The sequence below is a fragment of the Phyllostomus discolor genome, chromosome 7 (genome assembly GCF_004126475.2).
Source record: "Phyllostomus discolor isolate MPI-MPIP mPhyDis1 chromosome 7, mPhyDis1.pri.v3, whole genome shotgun sequence".
NCBI classification, from domain to species: domain Eukaryota; kingdom Metazoa; phylum Chordata; class Mammalia; order Chiroptera; family Phyllostomidae; genus Phyllostomus; species Phyllostomus discolor.
Window position 1 is genome coordinate 18,926,644 of NC_040909.2, and position 24,136 is coordinate 18,950,779.

At 39.7% G+C, this 24,136-nt stretch overlaps 1 protein-coding gene across 4 annotated transcripts in view; it reads left to right on the forward strand.

Annotated features, from left to right (window-relative positions):
• Positions 1 to 24,136, forward strand: part of NEK10 (NIMA related kinase 10) — a 182,724-nt gene that overhangs the window by 70,853 nt on the left and 87,735 nt on the right. For all 4 annotated transcript variants that reach the window (XM_028518291.2, XM_028518292.2, XM_036030574.1 and 1 more), the window contains exons 20-23: positions 192 to 237; positions 2,262 to 2,383; positions 2,522 to 2,624; positions 10,655 to 10,730. In XM_028518291.2, the coding sequence (XP_028374092.1) occupies positions 192 to 237; positions 2,262 to 2,383; positions 2,522 to 2,624; positions 10,655 to 10,730 (347 nt within the window). The remainder of the gene's footprint in view (positions 1 to 191; positions 238 to 2,261; positions 2,384 to 2,521; positions 2,625 to 10,654; positions 10,731 to 24,136) is intronic.

Consider the following 24,136-nt stretch of genomic DNA (forward strand, 5'->3'; position numbering starts at 1 on the left):
TTTTGTAAGTAGCAAATAAAAAGAATCATGGAAAAATGTAAATTAGGTGATAACTTAAAATGCTTGGTTTTATAAATACAAAACGCAATACTTTTTCCTTGTTGTTTTCAAATATGAAGTCCAACTACTTTATTTGTAAAAACAGTTTGCATTTTGAAGGCGTGTAACGTTTGTTTCCTATTTTCTCGTAGCTTTACCATCCCAATGTTGTGCGCTATCACAAAACTTTTCTGGAGAGTGAGTACGAGTTTCATGATATCTTTAATTAGAGCAGTGTATCTTTGTGACTCTTGTATATTTGAATGTCAAAAATAAGCTTAGCCATCTATTTTCTTTACTTATTTTGCTGTTTCTGTGGCAGGCGACCATCTAGTGCATGGCTTTCCCGATCGGTGGAACAGCGAGATAATCAATGCGCTAAAGATGTGTATAAAATACCTAGACTCCCACGGGAGGGACACCGGGTGAACAAATCAGAATAATAGTTATATCTATTTTCATACACATAAAAATCACTTAGAATCAGGAGAGAAGAAAACTTAAGGATAGCTATTTTTTAGGAAAAAAATAAAAAGTTGTTTTTGTTGAATCGGATGACTTTTTTCGCCTCCAAATAAATTGCGAGTGGGCTAGGTCTTTGATTTCTTTCGCCTGAAGTTCCAGTAATTGCCACAAGGTGGCGATGGAGCCCTGACTGACTCTGCAGGCTAGCAGGCTTTGCAAGGGTGATGGAATGCTGAATCCAAACGTTGAGATAAAGCCAAAACAGTCCATTGTTTAAAACAGTGTGGGACTTCTGACTGAAGTGATATAAGTATTGACAAGTCTTAATGACGTACGTCACATATAAACTTTCAAAGTAAACCTCTTTTTGAAGGAAGATTTAAGAAATAGAAGGCAAAGTTGGGGGTTTCCTCATGGCCCCTCTCGAGTTACTCCAGTGAAGCCAGCCGGTGTACTTGGAGGCGGAGGCGCTGTGACGTTACCCACCGCTTTCCGCTGACGACTCAGGGGAGCTCAGCGCTGCAAGTCTCCTGCAAATCGTGTGCCCTTGGGTTCTTGATCTTAGAATACTTTTGTGTAATTTACTGCGTATCCTATAATAAAGAGATCTATGTGGGCTTCTACCTTGTACTGAAGTGGCACAACTTGTCATAGTTAAAAATTAAAGCAAAAAAAAAAGTTTTTTTATATCCTAGTTTCTTCCAAAAAAATGAAAGTAGCTTAAAAATACATAAAATGTGAGAAAAGTAAAAATGAAGCTTAGAGGTGTAAGGGTAGTACATATAAAAATATATCTTGGGATTATGAAAAATTGGAAACAATATAGATGATTGTCCTTGGGAGAATGATTACATAAGTTGTGATCCATGTGTATTGTGGAATATTACGTAACCAGCAGAAAGAACGGCATGGGTCTGTGTACACAGACTTGTGAGGATGTTGAAGGAAAAAACTGTAAGGTGCAGAACCACATATAGTGTGATTTGACTTTGTAAATGTTGTGTACATACCCATTTTACACACATCCAAAACACCAGAACAGATACATATTATGTACCATTGTTAGCAGTCTCATCTTGGTTTGGAACAAGGAAGTAGAATTTACTTCTTTGTTTCTTAGCATCCAAAGCAAAGAGACGAACACAATTAGCTGTGAGGGTTCTAGTGTCCCTCGGATGAAACCAGGAGAAACCCAGCTTTCTCTGCTGCAGAGGGGCAGTACGGAAACGTCTGTCCCGGGCAGTGTTTCAGGTCTGCCATTCATTGCGTGGTTCTATTGCAAAAATCTGAAAAGTAAATCTAAGAGACTACAAAACAGTGCATTTTAAAAGGCAGTTTTCTGAATGGCTGACTTGATTTAAAGGTCAATATTAGGCGATTGAGAGGAAAGGTGGGTTTACATGTTCTTCAGAAAACCCCCCATGACTTGGGATCATTGGCTTGTTCTCTCTGGCACCTTCAACCATCCCACATCACAGCCTACATGGAAAATGATATTTGCTGGTGTAAACTTGTGTTAGGAGACGGCCTGTCGCTGGGAGAGATTGTTGCTGGGCTCCAGGGGCCCCACGGCCCCCTACCCCACCCCCACGCCCTTCGTGGCTGAGTGGATCCTATCTTAATATGCGTCTGTAACTCTGGTGCTGTGCCCTGCACACCCATCAGGAAGCTCATATTCTCATCCTAAGTGTTTGCGAAATGTCTTTATTGAGCTTACATTTTTATGACCTTTTTTTGTTTGTTTTTGTTCTACATAGATGATAGGTTGTATATAGTTATGGAGCTTATAGAAGGGGCCCCTCTCGGAGAGCATTTCAGTTCTTTGAAGGAGAAACAACTTCATTTTACCGAAGAAAGACTATGGAAAATATTTATCCAGGTACACTTTTATTTTCACTGAGATTTTCTATAAAACAGTGATGATCCAAGTGGATGCCTTGGAGGCATGCATAGTAGCTGTCAGTGGTGGTGCATATGTTGGGAGAAATGAAATTTGTTTCTTCTTTGCTGTTCGCAGCTGTGCTTAGCCCTTCGGTACTTACACAAGGAGAAGAGGATCGTCCACAGGGACCTGACGCCGAACAACATCATGTTGGGCGATAAGGACAAAGTGACAGTTAGTGAGTATGACAGTCTTACAGCTTTTGAGAATTTCTGAATGTTATTTTAGAGCAGAGCTGTCCCATAGAATTTAACTGCACTGATGAGAGTGTCCTCTCTCTGTACTGTCCATGGTGGTAGCCACCAGCCACCTGTGACTCTTGGACACTGGAATGTGGCTGAGGCGACTGAGGATGCGCATCTCACATTCTATTACACTGTAGTTACGTCGACATCCCTATGTGACTAGTAGCTACTGCTGAGTTGGATGTTGCCCATATGAGAGAATCGAGCACCCTCAGGAGGCTTGAGAATGTAATTCCTAAACCAATGGTCTCTTGGTATTTCCTTTCTGTAGAACATTGCATCATCAACAAGAGCTTTTATGACCACCATGCGAGCCTGTAATTTTAAGCAATTTTAACACAGTCTGTACCATATGGGTGACCAATGTATTTATCGAGGGCTGTGAAAAACCCAGCCGCTTGCATTTCAACGTTGCCGTGTTTCACGAACACTTGTGTTACTCTCATGGACTATTGATAGTTCCCCAACCAGAAGTCGGGAGCCGTCGCTACATCAGTGGCTCCAAATGCTTTTGACCATGACATTTCATCAGGAAATTTTTTTGATAATGCACTGCCACGATATGTATGCTGATTAGTAAATTCTATACATATATCACTGTACAATTATTCTGTAGTGCATGGAAATAAAACGTAAAGGGGTACATTAAAAAATCAAGGTAAAGATTTTCCTATTTTTTCCTCCCCCTGGTGGATTGTTGTAGCATCCAGCTGGGGAGGCCACTGCCCTAACCATCACAGGTGTGAGAGAGAGATGGCAGCACAGGTGTGAGAGATAGATGGCAGCACAGGTGTGAGAGAGATGGTAGCACAGGTGTGAGAGATAGATGGCAGCACAGGTGTGAGAGATAGATGGCAGCACAGGTGTGAGAGATAGATGGCAGCACAGGTGTGAGAGAGATGGCAGCACAGGTGTGAGAGATAGATGGCAGCATAGGTGTGAGAGAGAGAAATGGCAGCACAGGTGAGAGAGAGAGATGGCAGCACGTGGAAGGCGGGTCTCTCAGTGTTAGAGGACTCTGCTTCCTCGTGAGGACAAGCCTAAAAGTGCACACTCACCAGAACCACGTCTTCAACAACAACTGCTAGACTTACTGTCCGGGGTTTTGCGAGTGGAAACCCGATATTAATTTAGAAAAGGAAAAGCAAGCTGAAATGGACACTCTGGCGATAACCTTCAAGGCGAAATTACTTGGAAATATTTTAAGCACGTGCTTTGTGAGATATAAAATGAGACCAAATCATTGGGCATCTGCATCTTGGACATACATTTATTTAGTCATTTGAAACTAATTATAATTTTGTTTACCATAAGCTTTTTATTTGTCTTTTTATAAAATAGACATGTGTTTCCTTAAGAATTTTTACTGTTTATATACATGTAGGTATTTCAATTTATAAATTAATAAGGATTACTATAAATTGCACATTTAAATTTCATGGGAAATAATATATGTACTTGTATATATATGTATGCACACACACACAGATATGTACTATTAAATAGCTATCGAAAGATTTGTTCTCTGTGGCATGTGATAGGTATTCAAGAAAAAAATCTGTTTAATCCTTCTTAGGTGGCTATTCTAGCCGTATTTCTGTAGTGACAGCTAATCCTGCATTTTATTTTCTTACTAAAATTGCCTGCCATCATTTTCCCGGGTTACATTTAAATGCACTGAGATTAATTTATTATTGCAGTAGCCTGATTTCTTTTTTTTTTCCTCAACTTAGTTTTAATTCATTTTTATATTTATTTTCTTTTATCAGGACTACACACCAAAGTAGGTTACAAAATAAGACAGTGGTAAAAGGCTTATAAAGAAAAGCTTTCCCCTATGCAATTCCTAGTTCTTAGTCCCTAAAACCACTTTTCTTCTTAGCTTTTTTTTCTGGTACTTGACTTCTCATTGTGACAGTTGAAGATTTAGTTTTCCTGTTTCCTTTTCTTTCCCACCTACCATCCTGCCAATATATTTATAGCACAGTTTGGGTTTAAGTAAATATTCTGTGTTCTCATCATTACTGCTGTGTAATAATCATTCCATGTTGATTACCTTTCCATTCTCATAGACCTTTTTGTTTTTCTTAGAGTTAACAGTCGCCTTTTGTTGTTTATTTTCCTAGCTTTTTAAAATGTAGCTATTAATTCTTCTTGCCAAATATTCCAAAGGCGTTATGAAAGCCCTCTCTGTACTATTTATACATGGTCAAATGTGACAGTTATTCTCAATTTTGTTTTCTGGGACAACCAGTTCCCGTTGCTACTTGCTGCCGTGTGGACCGGATTTGCATTTAGTCCGCTACTCAGCCGCTGTCCTGGAAGTTTCAGTTGCTCTTCTCTGATTGGCATCTCTGCTTCTTATATCCTATGCCTTTTGCTTCTTTAACTGCTCTGTTTTGCTGAAATGTATCTTCCAGTACTTGCCTAAGAAAGTGTCCGTTGGAAGTTCTAATTTTTGGATGCTTCCCTGTCACAACATATTTTTATGAGACCTTCACACTTTATTGGTAGTTTGGCTAGGTGTAGTATTCTCAGAGGAAACTCGTTATCTTTCCAATTTTTCAGGTGTTACATTAATCACCTGTCACCCACTTTTGCTGTTGGGAAATCTCTTCTGATTCCCATTGCTTGATACAGGAGCTGTTTTATTTTGGGGGGAAACTTTCAGGATGTTTACTTTATCCCCTACTTTGGATGGATCTTTTTTCATTCAGTTCTGTGGAATGTGTCTTTTCATTCAACGTGTCTAGGTGGCTTTTCAATCTGGAGACTCAAAACCTCAGTTCTGGGAAATCTTCCTGCGTGGTTTCTTCACTACGTTTCTCTCCTCCGCTTTCCTGTTTCCTTTTCTAGAAGTCCTTTTAGTCTTAGATCTTTATACTCAATCGTCTGTTAATTCTTAAAATAAGTCTCACTTTTTAGCTCACTTTATCTTTGTTCTACTTTAGAGTTATTTCTAAAACTTTGTTTTTTAGTGTTTCTATTGAATATTTAGTTTTGATGATCATTTTAATCCCTCCAACTTTTATCTATTTTTTATTTCATGCTCATGAAATCCTGCATTTATTCAAGATAATAGAGACTTTTTTCAGCAACTTGCATTGTCTCTACATTTTCTAGGCCTATCTTTTCTCTCTCTCTTTTTTTCCTGTTTAGTTTGATCTCTGTTTCCTGCTGGAGAATTTCTTCAGATGTCTGTTGATCTGGGGCTGGCCTTAATACGTAGAAGGAAGACACTAAATAAAGGCTCTTGGGAGCTCTGTGAGCCCCAGTTAAGGCTGTCATGGGGTGGGCTACATTAGGTCATGAACCAGCTTTTCCTCTGAAGAGCCCCAACATCATTAAACTGTTCCCTGAGAGTGCACCTCTGATATCTTGCCTGAGGCTCTGTCCCTCTGCCTGCTGTCATTTTGGGAGTGACATGGACGAAGGGGGTGCAGAGAGCCATGTTGAGCTGAATTTCACCCACTTCCTGTGAGTTCAGCCCCGTTCCATTGGTCTGCGCTCACTCCGTTTCTTTGGGAAACAAACCTGTGTTTCTGCCAGGGACGGGAGAACTCAGTGTGCTGGTACCGCCCTGTGTGGGTGTGGGGCGGGGCCTGGGGGCTGCACGGAAACTCCAGGTTTTGAGGTTTTTACTTCCCTTCTCCCTTGGGCAGTGCCTTGGACCCCTTTGCCCTCACTCACATGGGTCAAGGACTCCTGCTCTGAACGGCCCTCCGTCTACTTCCCAGCTTCCCAACACTTACTGGGATGCTTCATCTCCTGTTGTCTTCAGGCCCATTCCCATTGTCCTGGGGGGTGAGTAACTTTTCAAAGACAGTTTCTTTCCCTTCGTTATAGTGAAGTGTTTGTAGATATAGCGGAGATAAACACAGAGAGTCAATCCACCTCTTACCCCAGGACAGGCAAGCTAGTTCCATTATTGTCTACACGTTAGACTTAGTACAATATGTCACTCATGTTTGTTGTCTAATTTTAATTAAAATATATACTTTTGTTTACACTTGTAAAGGACTCCCTAGAAAAAGTTACTTTTTTAACAAGAACAAGAAAATGTTTATTTTGTTTTTCTCTGTCCTGCCTCTTATTATCATTCTGCCCAACCTTACTCTTATTACTATTCATTAGATTTATACTTAGGAGTTAATCATTAAGAAATTTGTTATACATTTTCAGACATTTAGTTTACTTAAGTGAGGCAGTATTTTTCTAGTTTTCAAACAAAGAAGCAGTGATAAATCTCAGAATAGAGTCTCTCTCTACAGCAGTTGCATGGACAGGGTGTTGATGGGCTACTATTATTTTAAATAAGTATAAAATAATTTTTTTTACTAAAAGGCAATTCACAGTGATTTGTCATCACTACTTAAAAATATTTTAAATAGCCCTGGCTGGAGTAGCTCAGTGGATTGAGCACGGGCTGCGAACCAGGCATCGCAGGTTCGATTCCCAGTCAGGGCACATGCCTAGGTTGCAGGCCATGGCTCCCAGCAACCGCACATTGATGTTTCTCTCTCTCTCTCCCTTCCCTAATAAATAAATAAAATCTTTAAAAAAACATAAGATATTTAAAAAAATAAAAAAATAAAAATATTTTAAATAAAAATAATGATGAAATATGTTTTTTGGTGCCTATCACTACTGATACAAATGTGGACATTAGAGACTCCTATTTTTAAGCGGAGTTACAGTTAAATTAAAATCTTACAACATAAATTTAAGACCCAATGTGTAAGAGTCCCATATCTGGGGAGATTTAAATAGAGCTGCAATTCATAGCGCCTAAAAAAGTAGTTTGTGGGGTGGTTGTGTGCACGTGTGTGTAAGCAAGTTACCACTAAGGGGCGGCCTTGTCATATTCTATTTTTCTCTTTTCTGCGCTAGAAGGTTTATTTACTCCCAGAGAAGCAGCACAGAATTGCCAAATGATGTTTCAGATGCATGAGACAAAATATATTGAAAATGGGAGCAGGAAGAAAGCTTTAGAAAAACTAAAATTTCCTTCTTCTCTTTTTTCTCACTGTGGGTGAATTAGGCGTCTTAAGATTAAGGTTGGTTGGCAGTTATTTATAGTAAGCATGCTGGCTGGGTCTCGCCTTCACAAGATAGCAGAGTACTAACACACATAGGTGTACATAGTTTTACAAATGTCACCTCACTTTAATGTCTCCATATATTTCCACTTAGAAGACGGTGTCTTTTAAGTCATCTTTGAGTCAGTTGTGCTATGAAACATGTCCAGGTCTTGTTGCTGCGTTTATCTGCAGCCTTGGAGGGGACACAAGGGGACAGACCCTGACACAGTGGTGCGTTGGGCTGAGCAGAGGCACAGTTGGCCCCAAACGCTGCTTTCTTCCAAGTAAGACCCACACGGTGCGGCCCCGTTGGAGAGTGACTCTGACGGAGGGAATCTGCTGGAAGGAACTTGCCTCCTGGGCCAGCATTTCACATGCCTTGGCTTTTACATAAACCTTACATGCCCCCTCACCTCCCCTGCTGCTCCCCTAAAAAAAAAAAAGAAAGAAAAAGGAAAAAGTCATTCCATTGTAGGTAGTGGATTTTAGACATTAAAACAAGCACAGCCAGTTTTGGACTTTAGTGCATGTTCGAGAGGTCGGTCACATGTTCATCCCGCAGCAAAACTGGCTGTGAATGTTTCTCGATGTTTCTCAAGTGATATTTGGCTGTTGCTACCGGTAATGATAACAAGGGCATGCCCGATTCAGTGGAACATGCATCAAGGGTTCAAATGCTCATCAGATGCCACCGTTGGCCAGGTGAGCGGTGATGGATACAAGATGAAAGCCACGGCCTCATCCCCTGAGTGTGCAGTCTCACAGGGGAGACTTTCAGTTCTTCACTCAGCTGCTACTTTCTGAGCGGCCGCATCCTGCAGTGACAGACAAGTGTGGCAGATGTGGTCACTGCCTTCATGGAACTTACACTCGTTTGTGACGATTAAATAATGATGTATAGCAGTTGGTCGATATTATGCTGTACTACATTTACGTATGTTAACTTACTCAATTTTTACTACACTACTTGTTCAAATTTTATACTACACTAGTAGTAATCCTTATTTTATGGATCAATTACTATAAAAGGAGATTAAATAACTTGCCCAGGACTACACTGGTAGCACATGGTGGAGTGAGGATTTCATGGGAGGCTGTTTAGTTCCAGAGTCCTTGCATTAACTAGGGTGATACCTGTCTTTCGGGGTTGCTGTATTAGGCAATTCATGGAAGCATCTACATTTGTGATAGTTCAAGGTTACTGTTTAGTAAATGAGTATGGTTATGAGTAATGGGAATTATTATTTTGAAGTTCAACTACTTTGGAATATTGCAACTTAAAAGACATTTAAGTATGGATAACTAGTCAAGTACTCTAGTGCAGTGAAATTTGCTAAACATTTGGTGCACTTTACAAAGTGATATTGGGAACATCAAACCTTATTAGGCACAACAACTTGAATTCTTATTCTGGTTCAGTGCTGTGTTTTTGTGTAATCCTGATAAGTAAATCTCTTGTACTTTTGGCAAGTCTGTATGAGGAGGATATGAAGAATATGAAGGTCTGTCCAGAAAAAGTCCAGACATTGTTACTATAACAAGAACAGTTTGCACGACATCGATGTAGCCTGGCATCCAAGGAGAGTGGACTGGAATGCACATGCGTGAACAATGATGACTTCACTGTACTAGTCAGTGGGGGTGGTAGATGCCATTGAGTGAGCATGTGTACTGTGTGGCTGTCACACTCGAAATGACTGAACAGGTAGAGCAATGACTCTGTGTCAAATTTTTTATTTAACTTGAACATTCTTCCATGGAAACTACTCAGATGATTCTGAAGGCCACAGCTATGGGCAACTGGCGATTGGCTGCTTCATCAGGACAACATGCCCACTCATGCATTACATCTTGTGCAGAACTTTTTGGTGAAACATCAAATCACCCAGGTGACTCAGCCCCCCTACAGCCAAGATTTGGTGCCCTGTGACTTCTGGCTTTTCCCAAAACTAAAATCACCTTTGAAAGGGAAGAGATTTCAGCCTGTCCATGAGATTCAGGAAAATATGATGGGGCAACTGATGGCAGCTGGGAGAACTGTGTGAGGTCCCAAGGTGCCTATTTTGAAAGGGACTGAGGTATTATTGTCCTGTGTACAATGTTTCTTGTATCTTTCTCAATAAATGTCTCTATTTTTCATACTACATGGCTGGATACCTTCTGGACAGACCTTGTATGTTTCTACCATGTTGATCTAAGTGGTTGAGTGTTTTAAAAAAAGAGAAGAATCTATAGGTGTTTTGAAAAGTATAGCTGGTACTAATATTAAAAATAACTATTTAGTGTTCTAGTTTAAAAATCCAAATTACTTGTTGATGTATAAATATTTTGAGATGATTCTGAACATTGTATTTATTGTGATTTAGTACGAATAGATGCCATTTAATTAGAGGTTTTAGATGTTCATGGCGGTTATTCAGGCTTATCTTATGTTTAATTTTAACTTTTTTTGGCCAGGTGAGGGTTTGACCACCATATGCCAAAAAAGGTAGATTCATTCTATTAATTTATAAAAAATAATTGATAAAATTTTATTTTTTTCATAAAATAATAAAAAATTATAAAAATAATTTAAAAAGTGAAATCACAAGTTCAGTTACTTTTTCCTAAGTTTCAGTTAGCAGGACTTACTTTACTTTTTAAAAACGATAAACCTCATGGCAAAATACAAAGCATAATGGAATATTATAGGTATGCCATTTGTTAAGGCTGGCAATGGTGTGGGAGACTGGTACGTAGGGCATTCTGATAGAAAGTTTAAAAAAAAAAGAAAAGCTTCCTGTTGTGTGAACTGTAATAGCTATTGTGCATAATCTCAAAACCTAAGGAGCGATGCCGATTCTTGGAAAAAACGCTGACTTTGTTTTATTTGTGAATTGTAGCTGACTTCGGCCTGGCGAAGCAGAAACAAGAGAGCAGCAAACTGACGTCTGTCGTCGGGACGATCCTGTACTCCTGGTAAGGGCGAGTGTTCACTGGCTTCCCAGTGCCATTCCTCATTCGTCTGCGCCTGGTTTTCCTTTCTTGGCTCGCAAAGGAAAGACCACTTTACGGAAGGAATCTTATTTAGTGAGCTTTCCCTAGTGACCCAACTAATACACATGTATAAAATTAAACATCATTATGTGTGTTTAAAACAACCACCACCACAAATCATCATTCCTCTAAGGTAGCTCTGCCCCTTATGGGGACTACTTTTATGAGGTAGAAATTGAAACGATCCTGGGCACATAGCAGCTGTTCAGGGGTCGTTGAATGTGGAATGAACTCGTAGACTTGTTAGCCAGCATGACCTTGAACCGTTTGATTGCACTTGTGGTATACATGATTCTCTTTTTCTGCCTAAAACATTCTCGGGCAGGGAAACAGTTCTTTCTGTCTTAGTATGTATCCCAGCATCTGGCAAATAATAGGTATTTAATAAATTTTATTGTGTGAATGAATAGATGATGACATACATACTTAAACATATATTTTTAAGGTTGGCTGTTTCTTTGGTAAATGAGTGTTTATATTTTGATGAAGTGAGACACTTATAGATTTTTTCGTGTGCTTTGAGGATTTATTTGCAATCCACTAATTATTTTGAAGTGAGAATCTTCTTTTGCTGATCACATATCATTTGTCTGAATCTGTTGAAATTAGAAAACGGATGTGGTGGTCAGTAGACATAGCAGATTTCAAGGAAATATTATGAAATATCACTCATCAGGTTGAGCAATTGAGACTCTTCCATCTTCTTTCTAAATCTTGTCTGTTGTCATGCGATTGAGTCCTGGTGGTAGAGCTCAGAACAGATCCGCCCAGGGGAGGATCAATATTATCTGTAAATAGCAGCATCATTTCAAAAACTCCTTTCATACGAACATGTTCAGAATTGTGTTTTTGGAGGGTAAATTTTTACTTATTTTACTGGAAATTCCTTATATCTTTGTTTTTGCAAGTAGCTTAGTGAGAAGATGCAGAGGTTAGCCTGCATTGGCCAGGCTAATGTAGTAGTTTGGAAACTGAAAGTTTGTCTATTCATAACACGGCTGAACCACCCATTACTTCTGCTGGATGAATATGTTTTTGTTTCTCTTTATATTTTTTTCCAGAAATAATGAAAGTTTGGTCACAAAAGTGTTAAGTAGTCATATATTGCTGAACAGATTTGGTTGTCAACCAAAGTTACAGAACAAATAAAATACAAACCCAAACTTTACTTGGTCATACTTGGAATAAAAGTAGATTTATTCCAAGTTTTAGAATTTTAGAATTGCTTCATGTGTATGTGTTGGTGTGGGGAGGGAATCTATAGAATTCATAGGAAGAAATTTAAAATGTGACAAGTATTTTGCTTTATTATCCCAAAGATGGATTTATACTTTTCTTTATTTTTTAAATTACCCTATTTTCGGATTATAAGACGCACCCCCCCACCCCCACCCCCCTGGCAAATTTGGGAGGAATAATGGTCATTAATGCTGCTGTTGAGTTCTGTTCACATTTACATTGGTGAAATATTATGTTATATATGTTATTAAATATTTTACCACATTTTTTGCTTCAGAATTTTTCTCCCAATTTTCCTCCTCTAAAACCTAGGTGCATCTTATGGTCCAAAAAATATGGTAACTAAGCAGGAAAGGTGAACCTATTAATATCATTAATCTATTACTTCATTTAGGTGTATCACAATTATTTTGATAACATGTACAATATATGTTATTACCATTCATCTTGGTAGCAAACTTTTTGTTCTTCTAAATTGCTTTAAAAATTATTTTTACTCCCTTTTCCTACCTCCCCTGTCCTCCAGTTGTTAGAAATTTCTCTTGTACGATGGGTTTCACCATGAACTTAGGCTCACAAGCCATCTCTCACCCTTGTTTTTGATGTCTTCAGCTGAACATGGAGTTAAAAGAACTTGAGTTCTTTTAATAGTCATATTCCACTACTTTCTTACTTAGAGATGCTCCAAAAGACATGGACTTGAGTGAACCAGTTTGCCTGGAGGTGGTCCCAGGAGACATTGGTAGGGGCGTGGGGAAGCGAGACAGAGAGAGGAAAGTACCCTGTACAGGGACCACTAGTAACCAGGTTCACAGATTACTGTCTGGGATGCAGTATAGATTTTCCAGAGTGTCCTATGTGCTCAGTGAAAGGCTGGACTATTTTATTTTCCAGTTGCAAATGGGAATACCTGTCGTTGGCTGAGGGGCTGCACTTCTGGCCTGCCTGGGGTGGGAAGTCACGGGACACTGCTCACAGTACGATGCCCAGGACTTGCCCTGGAGATGTCGGTCAGAGGGGATCCGGCCAGGGTCCTGACTCTGTCAGCTATTATAATCTGTCAAGTTCTATTTGTTCCAGATTTAAGCTGTTTCCTAATAAATCATTTGACATGTCCTGTTCTTTTTGAATTTTCCATGAGTTTGTGAATTGGACAAAAATAAAACATATATCTTGCCTAGTCCCTGCTATGAGTCTTATACTTTTCATGCCTTTTCTTGAATTTCCCTTTTAGCCACCCTCAGGGTATTTCTGTCCAGATTCTATAATCTTTGCGTGATTCCCCTGAGCTTTTCCAAGCCTGTTAATGTATAGTCGAGGTGCACGTCCCTGCCCTCCAGGGTCCCCAGAGTTTCCATGCTGTTCCCCTGCGATTTCGCCCTTTTCTTTTGCCTTTGCTTCCTCAGATATTAACTTATTCAATGGAAGAAAGTTCTCTTTATCCACTCTTGTAGGAAGGCCTCCAAGCATTCTTTGTTCTGTCATGGCCTCTAGGTAAATGGTGTGTGGGCACCATGCCAGAACTGGAGGTCAGGAGAACCTCCTCTTCTTCATCTGCTTGGATTCATTTTTACATGGGTCTTTGCTCTTCTTCCCATGGAAAGTAATTTCCAAATATGGCCCATGATTTCATTTTATGTCTCTACGTCCTATTCTAACTCTAGAGTCCAACACTGCAAACTACCTCCAACTCCATTTTCAGGACAGATATTAGAGTTTGAAGTCCTGATAAATATTTTAGACTAGTTCTTCATGGAATGTACACTTGGGATTTCTGGGTAATAAGCAAGCATGATCTAATAAACATGGAAAACTTTGACTAATCCTGGAATGGGGATTCTTTGTGACTTTATTGCTTAGTCTAACCCCATTCATGTTGTGACATTAGATAATTAAGAGAAAAGCTGGTGACGTTTTCAGTGGATGGATCAAAATAACCCTGGAGGTAAACCCGGACAAGTGGAGACAGAGTGAAGCATGCCCAGCATTAACTGCACCTCATAAGTTCTTCAGAAAGGCATAATATGTACTCAGAACTCTGGAACTTAAATGGCCTGAGACACTTCAGTAGCTTCCAGTTGGTGATCCTGTAAACACCAACTGCTCCCCGCGGCTACAAGCACACAGCCCTGCATGCTCTCGCCTTTGCCGAGTCATCCAGTTCTGCCTCGGCCCAGACGTGACTCTGGCCCTTCCCAGCCTGCCACCGGCATTCCCTCTGCACACACATGGCTTTGCACATGCTGCGCCCTTTGCCTGGAATACTCTCTTTTCCACTTGTCATCTGCTTAACTCTTTCCCATTCTTTACTTCTCAGCTGGAATGCAGCCTCCCCCGGAGAACGCCTCCCCCAACAGGGCATATTTCCCCTCGTCTGTACACCTTAGGCACTTTTCCTTCACAAAGCTGAAATTTTTATTTATTTTGTGATAGGCCATGAAGATTTTCTTCATCTCTATCCCCAGCACTGAGCCCAGAATCTGGTATTTTATAGGCTCATAAAAAATGTTTACTATATAAGTGATCCAGTACTTGCAGGTTATGAACAGTCCCTAAAATAATGTACTATAAAGAAGATTGCCCCTTTACACTGTAACAGATTTTTTATCCCCTACCACTGTCCCCTTCTGCTGTTCCTTCAGATCTCCAAAATGCTCCGACCTGGGTGTTTGTCCTCCCGACAGCCACAGACCCTGCTTCCTCCCTTCCCGCTGGTCTCTGCCACGGAAATGTTGCCCCCACAGAGCTTTTCCTGAGCCCCTGCCCAAGTAGCAACCTCCCTCAGACCCCGTCCCTTGGTCTTGCTTTAGTGTTTCATAGCACTGGCCTGTGTCTCACATTGTGTTGCATTTTAATTGGTCTATCCTGTGTCTCTTCCACCACAACGCACACTCCACGACAGTGGGGCCGTGGTCTGCTCTGTTCACTGTTGTTTCCCCGAGGCCTAGAGCCGCAGATGGGCAGAATCCTATTCAATACTTTGAATTGTCAAGTGAAGTCATTCCGTTTTGTTGTTGGTGTTCTTGTTGTGTCTGAAAATGTCTTTTAAAAAATCTTTTTTTTAAAGATTTTATTTATTTATTTTTAGAGAGGGAAGGGAGGGAGAAAGAGAGAGAGAGAAACATCAATGTGCAGTTGCTGGGGGCCGTGGCCTGCAACCCAGGCACGTGCCCTGAGTGGGAATCGAACCTGCGACACTTTGGTTCACAGCCTGCGCTCAATCCACTGAGCTACGCCAGCCAGGGCTTAAAAAACCTTTATTGAGGAGTAATAGGGAAAATTGACACATATAACTGTATATGTTTCTAGCATACAATATGGTAATTTGATAGATATAGACTTTGTGGGGTGATGACCGAGATCAGGATAATTAACACATTGATTGCCTCTCCTCATTAACTCTTTGTTGTTGTGCGAATGCTTAAGATCTGTTCTCAGCAAGTCTTCAGTATACAATACAATACCATATTGTTAGTTCTAGTCTCCGTGTTGTACATTGGATCCCGAGAACGCATCCTTATAATTGAAAATTTGTACCCTTTGACCTTCATCATGCCCTGTCTCCTTCTTCTCAGCCCACCATTCTATCATTGGTTTCTGTGAAAGCAGCTTTATATTGGGTGGCGGAGGTCTTTCTCTGGCTTATCTCACTTGGCATAATGCCCTGCAGGTTTATCCATGTTGTTGCAAATGGCAGGATTTTTAAATTTGTTTGTGGCTGAAATAGTATATATATATAGTATACATATGTATATATACTATATATGTATATACACACACATATACATGTATATAATATTCTGTATTTTAGTATGATTAAAATCCATGTGCATCATTATTGGGTTTTAAAGAACTAGCAGATCTTTGAACTTTTCTGACATTTGCCTCAGAGAAGTCTAGAATAAGTGCCTTCAGTTTGAAATAGTCAGAACCTTGGTACCAGGATCTGTTTTATTTTTTTCCCATTTATTTACTTCTATCTTTCATAGTTCCTACCACACTGAGCAATGGGATCAAGTAGGATATTGTCATTTAAAAAATAAAATATGGAATGAGTATAAATTATTGAGACAACTGTTCTTCTATGACTAATAAATTGGCCCTGAGGGAAATTGCTAAAGAGGAATTAAAAAAATAAGATTATAATTGGGAAAAGAAGGTGATATGGACAAGCAGGGTGGTGGTAGTTGAGAGCACAAGTCCTGGAATCAGAGTGCTTGGGTTTGAGTCCTAGGTCTGCTGCTGAGATTTGTAAATTATCGACCTTCTCTGTGCCTTGGTTTCCTCATCTGTAATCTAAGGGTATTAACAGTGCCCACCTTCTGGGATGGTTGTGAGACTAAATGAACGTGCAGGTCAAGTGCTTGAAATAGCCTGGCATGTGGTAAGCACTCACTGGATAATAGTGATTGTTTGCTGTTAGTCTAACATTTGAAAGGATGGTGCTCATTTGATTGTATAGTGTCTATGAATCAGATTCATTTTTGAAAAGAGTCACAATACAGAAGAGTTACTTATGCTCTGTTTATTTATAGCTCCTTCTCCTTCCCTGCCTCTATATTTGTTCCCTGGATGGCAGCTTTGGTTGCTAGTAGGAACTAGGATTTTTCTAGCAGTTGGGCTCAGGCAGCTGAGGAGTATAAATCGGAAGGAATATGAATTTAGCATGCAAAGACAGGCAACCTAGAGGAACAGAACTTTCGAGAGTGGTGCCTTGCACAGGTGGGAAGCAAGGGTGCATTTGTCTGTAATTGCTTTTATTGATGACTTTTCTGTGGCCCACCAGAATAGGGTTTACCTGGAAAATCTTACCCCTCCCTGCCCCAGACCCCTCCCAAGGCTCTATAAATACACACACACACACACACACACACACAAACACACAGAATTGTTTTATTACATTATTTTATCTGATTAGGTGAGGTAGGTGGGAATTTTGAGTGAACTCAGGATTTAATTGCATAAATTGAACTGTAAATGCATCTTAATGATTTACTGGAATAGGTCACATGGTCTTGTGAATTTCAATAGAAGCTGCTAAATAGAAATTACTGGAGGGTGCATATTAGTGATGCCCTACCGCATGATACATGTTACTTATTTTTATGTACCAAACACTTGTAAAGAGCTCACCGAGTGGCAGGCACTGTTCTGAGTGCTCTGTAAATATTAAGTTATTTACACTCTAACCTCTTTTAGGCTAGGTGTGATTATTTTCAGTAACCTCTAGGGAGGTTACCTGGCCTTGCGCAATATCACACAGCCCGGTGTGGAGGAACCGGGATTCAGATTCAGACTGCCTGACTCCAGGAGCGTGTGTCTCAACCCCTCCGTTGTGGTGCCTGCTGACTGAATAGGAAATCGTCGGTGCACCGGACCGATGTGTCAAGAATTAGAATTGAAGTCTCGTGCTGTGGTCGATGTCTGCTTCAGGGACATTGTGGTTTGTTCTCCAGAATGTACACATTGCAGGTAGCCTTTATCCCACATCTATTATTTGCCGAGTTTTACTTTTATTCAAGCATTGTTTAAAGTTTTGTCTTAATTTTCCCAGTTTTCTTATCATTCAACAGTTTAAAATTTTTTTAGACAGCCTTTTAATACTAATACCAAACTTAATAATAACAGCAACAATAATTGTTATTGGTAATACTATTAATAATGTAATGTTATTAATATTACCAATTCATAATATAATGATAATAATAATAAGAGACACTTTCTGAATTAAAAATGAAAAGTTATAGCACTTGCCAGCTAGCTCAGTTGCTTCAAGCATTGTCCAGATGCGCCAAGGTTGCGGGTTCAATCCTCAGGGCACATACCAGAAACAACCAATGAATGCATAAATACAGTAGAACAAGAAATCAGTGTTTCTCTCTGTCTCTCTCTTAAATCAATATAAATAATAAATAAGTAAATAAATGTTGTAGAGCTTCTAGAAAAGAAAAAATAATAGTTCTAAGTTAATAACAACTATAGTCTCATTTTTTGGACATTATTGTGTCTTTGAATTGACAGACACCATGGGTGCATGTGTGTGGATGGGGGAAAAGAACCCCTTATAGTATATAGTTAGGGTTTGGCTAGTTGTCGTTTGTATCTGGCATTGCTAAACACTTGGCTTAGCCAAGATTGAAAGTCTGAACCAGATGCAAAGTGCCAGGTGCATTATGGACTTTGCCGAGTCTGGTTTGCTCTGACTCCCAGCAGAGCAAAAATAAGGAAGGGAGCTGCCTGCTGATTGACTGTGTGGGGGGGAAGGCCAGCTGCTTTATCCACCAGTAACTGCAATCAGTTGTCTTCACTTTCTGTATGCCCTCTTCCCTACCTTTTTAGAGCCTTTCCTTTTACAAGTACATATGGGCCTGTAAACAATGGATTTCTTTCTCCATATTTACTTATTTGTCTAGTGTTTAAAATTTTTATGATTTGATATCCAAGCCTTGATGTGTTACATTCCACATTTCCTCTTGGAAGGAGGTGTGAGAGGGATTGCAGAATGGTCAGAGGTCTTACTTTAACATGTTTTTGGAGGGGCATGGTGGGCTGGTCAAAGAAATGTCCTCTGTGCTGGTTCCCCAGGGCTCACTCATGCACATGCATTCAGCTGAATCACTGGCTCAGCTCTGACGTCTGAGTTGGCCTCTTGCATCTGGCAGTGGGCGTTGACTTGGCGAGGGATACTTGGATCTCTTTCAGGCAGCCTTTTGTTTACCTGACTGTGTTGGAGCAACATTCCAAGAGCTGAAGAGCAAAAGTTTAAGCTGCAAGGCCCTTTAAGGACTAGGCTTGGACATCCCTAAAGTCCCTCCTACCACATTCTATTGGTCAAAATGAGTTAAGGCCAGGTCATATTCAAGGGATGGGCCAAGAAGTATATTTACCATTAGATGGAAGGAGCAGAACGGAGCTTGTGGTGATATTCAGTACACGACAATACAGCACTGTAGTTCTGTTAGAAATCAGCGCAAGCTTCTAAGTGGCTTCAGAAGCCAAGAGCTATGATACAATACAAAGAAGTAGTCTATTTTAAACACTTACAGTTGGCACCTCAGCCTCAGATCTGCTCAGGATAAAGTGTAGCAGTCTGGATCCCATCAGAAGAGGGAGCAGCCATCTGCAGTGTGGGCCGGGGAGCAGGGGATCGGCACCCCATGGAGAGGGCATGGAGCGGGAGTGGTACAAGGCTTTCAGGGTTCAGGGGCCACAGAGAGGGAGGAGTTGGGGCAAGCCCAGGCGCTGCCCAAGCCTGAGGCCCTCAGGGGTGCAGACTGTGCAGGGACTCTGGTTCTGTATTCAGGGGCTGCAGGAAGGTGATCAGAAGCCTGAGGCTGCAGGGTTGCAGATGGATAGTGATCTGGGCCTGTGTCTGGACAGGTTCCACTGGATAGTTTCATGCCTATACTGCTGACCCCGGCCCATGCCAGAAATTTCGGGGAGCCTCTTCCCATAGTTGCAGGTAGTAATGTCCCTCTAGTGCCATTTACAGAGAAAGCTTAGCATTGTGCTCACTTTAGAGGAGAAATACTTAAAGGAATTCATTGTTTATTGAAGGGTGAGTTAGGAGCTAGGAAGCATTAAATTGATAATGGACATGCTGAGTAACTCCAGGCTTGACCCAGCACACCCAAGGATGGGGCGTTGTCAGGGTGTGATCAATGCCTGTATTTCTTCCATATAATAAGTGCGATATTTCTTGGTGCCTTCAGCGTTGGTACATCTCTAGAGTGTCTTTTTGAATGGTGAAAATGAAATCATCCTTCAACTCAATTCTGAATAGACTTAGCATATTTTTAGCATATTTAGGGGAGAGCAGGAGCTGTGGTGTGGTTGGGTTGTGATTTATGTTGAGTACTGGGAGGCCTGGAATTTTCTTCTTGGCCTTGTAGAGCCACCATGTATCTCTCAGACTGACAGTCGCTTATGGGAAACACTTTTTTAAAAAGTTTTTTTAAATTATATTTTTCCCATTACCACTTAGCCCCCTTAAACCCCCCCCCCCCACAATTAGCACTCTGTTGTCCATGTCCGTGAGTCCTCTTTCCTCTTCCCCTCCATCCCCTACCCCACCCCCCTTAGCTGTTCATCTGCTCTCTATCTATGAGTCTGTCTCTGTTTTGCTTATTAGTTCAGATTGTTCATTAGATTTCACATATGAGTGAAATCAGGTGGTATTTATCTTTCTCTGACTGGCTTATTTCATTTACCGTTATGTTCTCTAGGTCCATCCATGCTGCCGTAAGGGATAACATTTTCTTCTTTTTTATGGCTAGTAGTATTCCACTGTGTAAATGTCCCATAGTTATTTTTTAGTATATTTTATTGATTATGTTTTTATAGTTGTCCAAATTCTTCCCCTTTTGCTCCCTCTGCTCAGTATCCCCCTCCCTCTAGCAATCGCTACCCTCCCCCACCTTAGCTCATGTCCATGGGTTGTGCATATAAGTTCTTTGGCTTCTCCATTTCCTATACTGTTCTTAACATCCCCCTGTCTATTTTGTACCTACCAATTATACTTTTTAGCCCGTGCACCTTTCCCCCCATTTTCCCCCTTCCGCCTTCCAGCTGATAACCCTCCAAATGATCTCCATACCTATGATTCTGTTTCTGTTCTGGTTGTTTGCTTAGTTTGTTTATTTTATTTTATTTTTAAAGATTTTATTTATTTATTTTTAGAGAGGGGAAGGGAGGGAGAAACAGAGAGAAATATCAATGTTTATGGTTGCCTCTCACATGGCTCCCACTGGGGACCTGGCCTGCAACCCAGGCATGTGCCCTGACTGGGAATCGAACCAGCTACCCTTTGGATTGCAGTCTGCACTCAATCCACTGTGCTACACCAGCCAGGGCTGTTTGTTTATTTTAGATTCAGTTGTTGACAGTTGTGAATTTGTTTCCTTTTTAATGTTGACAGTTTTGGTCTTCTTCTTTTCCTTACATAAGTCCCTTTAACCTTATTTATAATAATGGCTTGGTGATGAAGAAATTCTTTAGCTTTACCTTGTCTGGGAAGCACTTTATCTGCCCTACCATTCTAAATGATAGTTTTGCTGGACAGAGCAATCTAGGTTATAGGTCCTTGCTTTTCATTACTTTGAATACTTCTTATCAGTCCCTTCTAATCTACAAAGTTTCTTTTGAGAAATCAGCTGGAAGTCTTATGGGAACTTCTTTGTAGGTAACTATCAGCTTTTCTCTTGCTGCTTTTAAGATCCTCTCTTTATTTTTAACCTTCGGCATTTTAATTATGATGTGTCTTGGCATAGGCCTCTTTGCATCCAACTTGTTTGGGACTCTGTGTTTCCTGGACTTGTATGTCTATTTCCTTCACCAAATTTTGGAAGTTTTCTTTCATTATTTGTTCAAATAAGTTTTCAGTTTCTTGCTCTTCCCCTTCTCCTTCTGGCATGCCTATGATTTCAGTGTTGGCACATTTGGAGATGTCCTGAAGTCTTACACTATCCTCATTTTTTTGAATTCTTGTTTCCTCACTTTGTTCTGGTTGAATGTTTATTTCTTCCTTATGTTCCAAATCATTGATTTGAATCCCATCTTTCTTCCCATCACTGTTGGTTCCCTGTTGATTTTTTTTTAGTTCACTTAATGTGAACTTCATTTCTTCCCTTATGTTGTTGCTGTCCTCAATGAGTTCTTTGAGCATCCTGATCACCAGTGTTTTGAACTTTGCATCTGATAGGTTGGCTATCTCTATTTCATTTAGTTCTTTTTCTGGGGTTTTGATCTTTTCTTTTTTTTTCCATTTGGGCCATACTTCTTTATTGTTATATACTCACAGATATTGTTTTCTTATTCCTGATCTTAGATGTTAGGGAAATATAAATTAAAAACAAAATTTCCTGCCAACCTGGACAAACTCTCCACCAAAGTAGAAGAGAAAGAAAACAGTTTGATTGTTGAATAAGTATTAAATAAGAATATGACCTGCATCACAGACAATCCACCAAAGAGGTTGTAAAAGTAGAAAAAAATTTTATTCTTTTTAAAAATTTTTTATTTATTTATTTTTAGAGAGGGAAGGGAGGGAGAAAGAGAGAGAGAGAGAGAGAAACATCAATGTGCAGTTGCTGGGGGCCTTGGCCTGCAACCCAGGCATGTGCCCTGACTGGGAATCGAACCTGCGATGCTTTGGTTTGCAGCCCGCGCTCAATCCACTAAATTTTTATTCTTTTCTATAGCTAGACACATATAGCCCTAGAGAATCATGGTCTCAAGATAAACAAAAACTAGTTTTAAGACTTGGCGGTACCATTTATCATAGATAGTGTACTCTGAATTGACCTGGTAATTGCTGTAGCCACCTGTGTTTGCTGATTACCTTTATCCAGAAGAAAAACACATTTCTCATGTCTTTATGATAAGAGAAAGGTTTGTACCTTGGAGCTGAATTTAGGCTTCCACCCTCCCAAGGACGCTGGGAGGTCAGATGATACATCAAAGAGATGGCTCCCTGGGTATCAAGAAAAAGATTTTGGGCTGTAAAGCTGACAAGAGGGTTATTTAAGTTTTAGAAAGATTTGTGTTTTAAAGGGGAAGAATTTAGAATTTCATGTTTTCTAAGGTAAAAGCACCAAGAAAGGGCAGAGGTGAAGGGACATTTCTTTCTCATCTTGCTTTTCTGGGGAAAATCTGTTTGTTAGATTCTTATCATTTACCTTTATGGGGGAAATACTTTCATTCCTTTATTATTCAGTATTGTGTTGATTGAAGAGTGTGAGATGCCTTTTATCAGGCTGAGAAAGTTTCCTTCTACTCCTAGTATTTGAATGCTTTTGTTAGTTAAGAGTTGGATTTTCTCGAATGCTTTTTCTGCACTTATTGAGATGGTTTCCTTATTCTGTGAGTGTGATATTATATATTGATTGATTTTCATATTTTGAACCAACCTTGAATTCCTGAGATAAATCCCAAGTGGTCATAGTTATAATCTTTTTTATATGCTCCTTGGTTCAGTTTGCTCGTATTTTGTTGAGGACTATTTTGTGTTTGTATTCATAAAGGATATTGTTCTGCAGTTTTCTTGTCAAGGCTTTGTCTGGTTTGATACTTGAATCATTGAATGAGTTACACAGTGTTGCTTTCTTACATCTTGGAACAGTTTTTGAAAGATTGGTGTTCTTCCTTAAATATTTGGTAAAAATCACTAGTAAAGTCATCTGGTCCCGGGCTTTTTATTTTTAATGGGAAAATTTTTGATTACTAACTCAATATCGTGCTATAGTTCTATTCAGGTTTTGTGTTTCTTTTTCAGTTAGTTTTGGTAGGTTGTGTATTTGCAGTAATTTGTCCATTACACCTAGGTCATTTAATTTGGTAGCAGACAGCTGTTCATAGTATTCCCTTAAAATCCTTTTCACTTCTGTAAGGTTGATGGCAGTTGTCCCTCTTTTATCCTGATTTTAGTAATTTGAGTTCTCTCCCTCTCTCTCCTTGATCACCTTAACAAAAGGTTGTCCATTTCATTGATTTTCAAAAGAACAAATTTAGGTTTCATTGCTTTCTTTTTCCTATTGTTTTTCTATTGCCTATTACATTTATTTCTGCACTAATATTTATCACTTCATTTCTTCTGCTTTCTTTGGGTTTAGTTTGCTCTTCTTTTTCTAATTTTCTAAGGTGGCAATATATTTACATAATAGAAAATTATGTAAATATTACATTTGAGATCTCTCTTCTTTTTTGCTACTGGCATTTACAGATGTAAATTTCCCTATATTCACTGCTTTACAGATATTCCATAAATTTTGCTATGTTGTGTTTTTGTTTCCATTCATTACAAAGTATTTTCTGGTTACTCTTTAATTTCTTCTTTAATCCATTGGTTAGGTAGGAATGTGTTGTTTATTTCTTACAGATTTTTGAATCCTCCAAATTTCCTTTTGTTAATGATAACTAATTTCAGTGTGGTTGGAGAACATACTTTGAATCATTTCGATCTTTTTAAATGTATTGATTTTATTAGTTTTTGTATTTATCATTGTCATTGTCCTTATTTTTTTAAAGATTTTATTTATTTATTTTTAGATGGGAGGGGGGAGGCAGGAAGGGGAAAGGAAGGAGAAAGAGAG